The 9,249-nt window shown below is 45.7% G+C and overlaps 1 protein-coding gene across 1 annotated transcript; it reads right to left on the minus strand.

Moving 5' to 3' along the window:
* Positions 1-3,270: 3,270 nt before the first annotated feature.
* Positions 3,271-4,352, minus strand: LOC146190088 (uncharacterized). Its single transcript, XM_084603375.1, has one exon. The coding sequence runs from the start codon at positions 4,025-4,027 to the stop codon at positions 3,323-3,325; it is 705 nt and encodes a 234-aa protein (XP_084459501.1). The 5' UTR covers positions 4,028-4,352; the 3' UTR covers positions 3,271-3,322.
* Positions 4,353-9,249: the final 4,897 nt, after the last annotated feature.

Raw genomic sequence — 9,249 nt, forward strand, 5'->3', positions numbered from 1 at the left:
TGTCCTAAGCGTCAGGATTTTGTGTAGTTATGTACTGCCTGCGAGTGGTACTTTTTTGTGCAGTACTTTTCTGTAGTCTGTATTTCTGTAGTGCTTTTCTGTCGTAACTAGATAAATTTCTGACAGCAGTTTCTGTTGTCAAGCAGGTTCACTGTCAGAAACCGCATAAAATTTCTTTTGTGACAACAGAAAATCTGATTTAGGTTTTTTCGACTGGGATCAACTTGCTAATATATAATTAACTCAAACGTCCTTGGTTTATGTCGTATAAGAAAGGCGTCTGCCACTATCAGTGTATATGTTAAACATTTCGACCCATTCACTAGCCGCACCGACTGTGGTTTCAAGCAATTTTTTTGTTTAACGGCTGAAAACTAATAAAATTCAGTGAATTAAAAAAAAAAAGGCGATGTGGAGTCTACTTTAGACGTGTGCACGGGCTAGGGCCGGGTCGGTCCGAAAGCCCGTACCCGACCCGTCCCGTGTGCCGGTCTCGGGCCGTTTGGAAGCCCTCGGGCTCGAGCCAGGCCGGACACACCGATCCTGAGTACGCACAATTTTTTTCCGAAAGCGTGAATATGGCCATGGTGCACTAGAATGCCCAAAATTCTTCCATGTGTTCCAACGCGAGAGCGTGAGCTCTCTCTTCGCCTATCCGCATGTCCACCACGCGCCCTCGCCATTAACGGAGACGTTTATTTATCCGTCTCTGTTGTGAATTGCTCCTGGCTTCGACATAGCCTCGGTTAAAGCGGGGCATAACACCTATAGTCAAAGCATCCGCGGTGATAAAGTTGTCCTCGCCATTGCTCAGCTCATGACAATGCAGTTGCGGCGCGCGCCTTGCCGGCACAGTGAAAGGCGGCCAGCGAGACGTACGAGCTCACTGGAATGCTCATAATCAGCGCCTACGGGCTGTTAAAAAAGCAAAGATGCCGTGTGTACAATACAGCTAGCTCTTTTAGCTGAGAACGTATAAGCTACTCCAGCCACAAATTAGAGGAGCGAAAGAGACTTCAGCGCTACCAGTTTCATGATCCAGGAGCGCCGCAATACCCTCAAGCCTCTCATCAAGCCTTCGCCAATCCATACATTGTTTTTGCATATATACCTGGAATGTGCTATGCCGTTGTGTGTTCTACAACTTGAGCACCCAGCATTTCAATATCCTAAATAAACTCACCCTGAAATTACTTCTTTCTGTACCGTCACTTCAGCTGCAATTCTAGCGGGTCGGTCCGGGTCAGGACCAGGCCTTAAGTCTCAGCATAGGGCAGGGCCAGGTCGGGCTTCCCAGGCCCGGGCTCAGAATTCTCTATCTAGCCACTGTGCTCGTGGCCGCTATTTAAAGGGACAAAACACTGGGATTTAGGTCTCAAAATTTTTTTTGCTGCGCAATGGAAAGATAAATGTCTAAAATGGTTGATTCCATAGCGGTTTGGTAGAATTAAACACTGTAGAAAATTTTTACCGATAATTTTTCGAGGGAGAGCGCGCTCTCCATCGAGACCGGCCGTGCGAAAGCAAATATAAATTTCACTCGCCAGGCAGTAATTCGTCATTTTTTGCTTAGAGTAACGTCCTTTTCAGTGTCGCACTGTTACGGCACAATTGCCTCGTCGACGAAAGTGTTAGTGGGCACTATCATCGCTTCACTCACGGAATTCCAAACACTGTGGCGCCATCTAGTGGCAAAACCTGAAAGCATGCCTCTCGCGCTGCGAAAGGAGAGGTACCTCAGTGCAACACCGCATCAAATAGCCCTGCCGCTACCTGCAAGAGACCTCCCAAGTGTCGGTACGGATTCATTGTACACCTGGACATCACGCAAAAGGAACCGCGCCAGCAGCTCACGAGGCTGCTGGCGCGCAGCTAGAGGAAGACCGCCGCCCGTCCAACTCGGACCACCCTTCTGTTCTGCAGTCCCCCGCGGACTCTGTCATCAAGCGGCTTTAACATGAGCGGAGGGGTTTGTTGCAGGACATTGACTCCGATATTACACCTCCGATCCCTTCCGATCTTTCTCGCCCTGCCCAAGTTCTCACTCACAATGCGCGAGCCGGTGCAGCGTACACACCGGACATCCTGCGCCGATCCAGGATCGGCTGCCACAACTGCCCTGCTGACTCAGTTGACCGTTGACCTGCAGCACTTGATCTGGACCTATCCTGGCACGGCGAGCCTCCGCGCCCGCTACACATCTGCTCACCATATTCAGACCTACGAAAACTGGACAGCCCCCCATCTCTTAGTGCCGCGCTGCTAGACTTCATTTCGGAGTCTGGCGTCCTCCACCTTACCTAACCCACCCCCTTCCCCTCTAGGCCTCAGGTCATCATTATGAATAAAAATTCATGAATGAATTAATGGAGGGGTGGAGGGAGAGCGCAAAATATAATGAATTATGGCAGGCACTCCTAGAAGAAAAAAAAAACAGTGTGCACTTACGAAAATTGGCGATATTTTGCTGACATGTAGTCACGTGGGGTACTACACTGAAAGTAATAGGGTTTCTCCGCTAGATAGCGCCTCAGTTGCTCTTGTGATTTTCAATAGCAAAAAAAAATTGTAAAGCCTCTTTTATTTGATATTGTAGTACTCAATCTGTTCTATACGAGGCAAGGTCTCTTCATCTCGACCATAATCTCATGACATGTTTTGGCCAGTGTTCAGTCCCTTTAAGGTTGACACGTACTTTGTTTTTCTAATAAAATCGATTAGCACATTTTGCAAACTTCTGATAGAGCATTCCATCTGCGTTCAGAAAATATGTTGCACATGGGTATCCGCGATACCATAGATGCTTTGTTGACCGTATTTTGTGGTCACGCCGAACAAAAAGGTGGCCGTATTGGAACTCGTACTTTCTAGGTTTATAAAAAAAAAGACAAAAAAAAAAAGAAAGGAAAAGATGTTTCAGGTCTTGAAACTTGGTTATAAAGCATTTATTTAGGGCATTTATTTAGCTGATGGAAAATATACTGCCCTTGGGAACTGGCGGCTTCTAAACTGCTTACTTTTTTTTTTTTTCACCTTTATGTGCTCAGGTGAGGTTTTATTTTATTTATTTATTTATTCAAATACCCTAAAGGCCCGGGCGGGCATTACATAGGGGGGGGGGGGCGGAAAGTGGGACAACAGTACAAACAATGCATCCAAAATTGCGATAAGTATACAGTGGTTAACAATATAGCCAGGCGCAAAATGTTTAAAAGCTAATGCTTCAAACACTCAAATAAAGATACAGATGGCACCTAACATTCACGTTTTTCGAAGAGCAGCGCTTTAATACGAACATAAAAAAGAAATGCAAAGATGAAGGTTACAGCTCGAAGTGATTTTTTAGTCCGGTTACAAACGTTTCATAATCACTGGAAGATGCAATGGTGGCAGGCAGCAGATTCCATTGACGGATGGCGAGGAGGAGAGGCGAGTGAAAGAACAGATTGGTTCGAGCAAAGATGGGTTGCACTTTCAGTTGGTGATCAATGCGTGGGAATACATGATGAGCCGGCGTGATATGATACAACGCAAAGGAAGAATTACTATAATATAATTTGAAGAAAAAGGACAGTAAGGAAAACATTCTCCGTCTTTCAAGAAGAGGTAAGTTGAGGGCTGTTTTTATTTCAGTTATACTTGCTGATCGCGAATAGTTTTTAGATATGAAACGGGCGGCTTTATTTTGCAGAGACTCCAATTTTGTTACTAGGTATGCTTGATGAGGGTTCCAAATTAAAGAGGCGTACTCCAATTTAGAGCGCACTAATGTGGTGTATGCTAATAGTTTTGTGTCTGGATTAGCTAATCGCAGGTTGCGTCTGAGGAAGCCGAGTGTTTTGGAAGCCTTATTGATGACCGTATCTAAGTGACAGTTCCATGAAAGGTCTGATGCTAAATGTACACCTAAATATTTTATGATGGGTACCGATTCAATACGCACGTTGTTCAAAGTGTAATGGAATGGTTCGGTGTTAGATGTTGTGGTAAATCTGACAAGTTTTGTTTTTGAGGTGTTAATTTCCATTTGCCATTGTGTGCACCAATTGTTGATCTTATCAATGTCTGATTGTAAATGAGTACAGTCTGAAAGATCAGTTATCTGTCTGTATACCACACAATCATCAGCAAATAATCTGACCGTGGAATTTAGGTTATTACTGATATCATTTATATAAACTAAGAACAAGATAGGTCCGAGTACAGACCCTTGCGGCACTCCAGATTTAACGGGGGAGTGGGAGGAAGAATGGCTGTTAACAAAGACTGATTGATAGCGATTAGCCAAAAAACTCCTTATCCAACAAATAACCTTATAATTTATGTTTAAATTTTCAAGCTTCTTTATTAGACGTATGTGTGGGACTTTGTCGAATGCTTTGGCGAAATCTCTAAATACGGCGTCTATTTTAGAGTGCACATGAACAGCATGATGAAGGTCAGTAACCAATTCAAACAGTTGTGTTTCGCAAGACCTACCATGTAGGAAGCCGTGCTGATTGGGAAAAAAGAAGTTATGCTTCACCAGATGACCCATTATGGCGGAGGAGATTATGTGTTCTAGCAATTTGCAGCTTATATTGGTTAAAGAAATTGGTCTGTAATTTGATGGCAGAGAGGCATCACCAGATTTGAAAATGGGTATGACACGCGCAATTTTCCAGTCGTATGGTACACAACCCGTATCAATGGATTGCTGAAAAATAGCAACTAAGATGGAGCATATTGCAGGTTTCGCTATTTTTAGTAATTTAGGACATATGTTATCGAGGCCGGGTGCAGAGTTAGCAGGGAGGCGGTCTATGGCAGAGGATACACCTTCTGCTGTGACAGTTATGTCGGGCATGCTTTCGTGTAGCTCTGGAAATTGCAGGTCAGTAGGTAAAGGGCTCTCATCAGTGAAAACTGAGCAGAAAAATTGGTTGAATTCCTCTGCTACTTCAGGGGAGGTAAGGAGCTTTCCTTCTTTAGTTATTGACACTGAGGTGTTTGCACCATAGTTTGGATTAACAACGCGCCAAAATTTTTGAGGATTGTTCTTTAACAGACGTGAAATGTCACTGTTTAGAACTTGTTCTTTGCGATTTCGATTTCAGTTTTGCACTGTTGGGCATGTGTACGATACTGATTCCAATCGTGCTCAGATGCTGACTTTTTAGCTTTCGCGTACAACCTTTTCTTTTTGTTTATACATCTTTTGACGCTCCTTGTGAACCATGTGCTCTCTGTAGATGTGGTGATGGTGACCTTAGGTACGTACTTATCTTTCAGCAAAGTTAGTTTATCCCGAATAAGAGACCAGTTTTCATTCGCGTCCCGCGAATTGAAGGAGCGAAAAATATCTGCAGAGAACAATGATAGCTCATTAAGTATCATATCAGTATCTGTTCTGGTATAATCAAATATAATTTTATTTGCTTTTTCTGGTTTGTTTCTGGCTACTGTGAAATCGCACTGCAAAACTTTGTGGTCACTGAGACCATCCAGCAAGTTTACAGACGTTTGGTCAGGCTGCGTTGTCAGCTCTGTCAGGCGTTGTCAGGCTGCGTTGTCAGAGGCGCAGCTCCACATATATTTCTCAAAACTGCATTTTCTGAGGATTACGTATTATTGTACAGAACCTATAGGCGTAGGCCAAGAATATTTCAATACGTTTTTAGCAAGCCCACTAGAATAAATGACCGAAATCAATTTATTGAATTTGTATTCTTATGGAAAAAAAAGAGCTGTTCGTGGCCGTATGTATACGTTATTGAACCGACGATACGATATATATTGTAGGGGTGCGTTTATTCAGAAAACCCAGATACATCCAGCTGCAGGATGAACTTGCAGTGGAGTGTCAGGCGTAGCGAACCACGAAGATAGCGACCACCTTCTTCGTCTTCGAGGGCAGAAAAAAAAAAGGCCCAGAAAAAAAAAAAAAAAACAAGGCCATGAATGCATTATTCCTTATCCTAAGCCCCTCCTATTAGTCGCTAAAGTAAATGCGCTAACTACTGCGTACTGCTTTACCGTTACCAGACTGCCGTGAGTCTGCTCGCCACCGCGGCGAGCATGCGTACAGCTCCCGGCCACGTGGCGCCATCAGGCGGCAAGTCAATCTGCGCGCGCGTATTGATGGCGCGCAAGCTCCCGATTATATCCCGGTATTCTAGTAGCGTCCGATAGAGATCACGCGGCATGCCAAAGGTGTCTACTGAACGCCGGTACTTGGCGCCCGAGTGGGCTCTTCCTAAACGTTGCTCTTCTTGCTCAGTCTGAATTTCACAGCTGTAACTGGCCCCTGTGCTTCCGGGTGCCTTTCATTTCATCTCTAAGAGACCCCGGCCAAGGGATCCCGCAATGGCATCCGTTAGCTTACACGTAGACTGATATTGCACTTTAACACCCACACAAGGAAGACACACGTTGACAAGAAGACAATCGCTACACCGCCAACCTCTGCGAATACCTAAGCGCAACTGGACTTCACTCTTTCTTTTAACTTTCTATCTCCTTCATCCCATTCCCCCTTTCTCAACTTATGCCTAGTGTCAAACTTTTCGAAAAAAAAAAGGAGCAATTACACTCAAAAGCCTTTAATCAATGCATAACGAAATCGTTCGACACGCGTCACGCGTGACTTAAAAACATGCAGGCGATTTAGTTCGGCTAATCACGGAATATTGAACGAAAGCGCCGATCACGCCGCTTGGCACGGCCAATCTCTTCCACTGGCAACCAGGACGGTCCTAGCTTGCTCTTTATGGTTGCCGACACTGATGTGAACCCGTCGGTTGCATTGCAGGAACTGCGAAGCAAAGAACGTATGCGCCGATTTTATTTGAAAATGATAATCAGGTGATTTCTTCCCAAAATCACATTGTCATTCCGAAAGTCGAAGCCAAGGTCAACGTTCAGTTTGTATAGTTGTCAAATTCAGTGGCCAAAGTAATTAAGCGTGTATAACGGTGGACCGCCCTTGACATTAATAAGTTGCGCACTGCTGCCAGATGCACGGTCGTGATGAGGGCAGTGATGTATGCTGTGCATGCTGGCATGAGTGACATAGTACAAACATGTCTGCGTGGCCTGGAAGCATGCAGATTCCGATTACATCCTCTCATCTTAATGGAGAAGCCCGAATTGGTAGCGCTTGCCTTGAGCTCGCCGGAGGCTTCCCACAGACACCGGCTCATTCCGTCGGATGTCTGCAACACGACGCATTTTTTTTTTTGCAATTATTTGGAGATGGCGCCTGACTCCAATGAGAGCCAAATGCCTCATCGCTATTTTCAGCTTCATCATCCTCGCCGAAGAAGAGGGTAGAGGACGCTCATTGAAGGTGTCTACTCTGCCAACGCGAATACGCGTATCGGCCTGCTCTCGTTGAAACTCGTAACCATCGCAAAAGGACAACCGCTACCCACGTCAACAGATGTCAAACGAAACATGAGATAATCTTTGACATTGCAGAAAGAGACATATATAGAACACAATAGGGGGGGGGGGGGGGGGGATCGTAGCAGATAAAAGGCAACATGAGTGGGCGGCTACTATACGCGTGCATATGCTATACTATTTTGTTTTGTGATAGAGCCAGAGAAGTGTTGTGATAACGTTATCATCAGTGCCGCTCTGGAACCTCCCTCTGTCAGATCCACATGGCATTGAACTGTATATAGCTTAATACAGTGGCGTCGCGAGGGGGGTGCGAGGGGTACGGTCCGCACCGGCTGCAGCGCTCAAGGGCTGCATGCAGCTGGGCAGTGAGAGGGAGGAAGGGGCGGGGGGGGGGGGGGGGGGGGCGAAATGAATTATTTTGTAAAGACGAGAAAAGGCGCTCATTGGTGCCTCTGAGGCAGTGATTGGCAAGTGTGATCTTCTCGCAGAACGAATTATTCTGTGGTGAGGAGTGCTTGAAAGCACATTCCTTGGTTTCACCCGCACGCCGCGCCTCCGCACCGGGTGCGGGTGACCCTAGCGACGCCACTGGGTTAATACAAGTTATTTTTAATAACACGATCTGTCGGGCTAGTTGGTAACGATCCATATGTATCAGCAGCGCGAACACAATCAGAGGAAAAGAAGAATAAGATAGTGAGAGACCGGAAAGCGTGGCGTGACATGGTCCATAGGGTCACGAAGAGTCGGACACGACTGAACGCCTGAACTGAACTGAACGGCATCTCTCACAGCCTGAGTTGATTTGGAACTTTAAACCCTACAAACCAAACCACAAACCAGCCAGGACCTTGCTGCACGCCATCAGACCCCATGCCATGGCTGAATCGGCAGAAGCCTGCCAACTTTGGCTGGTCGCACTTTTGAGACGGCGGGAATCAAAGCCACCGGTACCCGTGGAAGCCCGATACGTAAGGTGATTCTTCCACTGCTTCTTTTCCGCTGGTCAGCTCCATCGTTGAGACGGCGGATACGGTGAGCGGCATTTTTTGAATAGCTCCGAATAGTGACGCCACGAGTCGCAGTTGTAGAAGGACACAAGAATAAATTGGGAAAACACCGCCATGAACGAATTCCAGACAGATCGGGATATACGAGTACAGAAGATACAAATACAGCAACATCATTTATATATTCTGTGTCCCTGCTAGTCTGCACCCTAATCGCTCGTGGTCACGTTAGGAAATAAATGACCATGAAAATTCATTATGAATGCGAAAACATTTTTCGCGTGAGGTTTGCGTCATGTATTTGTTCTTTTAGACAGCGTTGTACTCATGCTTTTTTGCATGTATACAGCACGTAGACTGTTGTGACTTACGCAGCACCTGAAAACCATATTCACCGAAATTTCGGTTTTAAAGCTTGAAATTGGAGGTATACGTACGTATGTCGTACGTTCGAATCCCTATCGCGAGCTAACCTCTGACTTTACCAGCACAGGTGTCCTATATGAAAAGAGAAATCATATGACACAACCCGGAACGCTGTATGACAAACGGTTGATCGCGTCAAAATTTCAATACGAATGCCGGGAAAACTGTCGACACATGGATGTCCAATCATAAAGAGTAATAGACGAACAAGAAGTACAGTCGATCCCTGAGATATCGAACCCGAAGCGGATCTCGAAATAGTTCGATATATAAATAATTCGATATATAAAACATCCCAACATATTAGTTCCACTTTAACTCGGAAGCGTGAATGCGGTGTACTCGCGTTAACGAGGCGCTTCCAGTAGCGATGGGCTGCCCGCTGGCGTTCTGGCAGCCCACCCGCGAAACGCATGCGCGTCAGGCG

This window comes from Amblyomma maculatum, chromosome 5 (assembly GCF_055883805.1).
Source record: "Amblyomma maculatum isolate TAMU_Amacu chromosome 5, ASM5588380v1, whole genome shotgun sequence".
Classification (NCBI taxonomy): Eukaryota; Metazoa; Arthropoda; class Arachnida; order Ixodida; family Ixodidae; genus Amblyomma; species Amblyomma maculatum.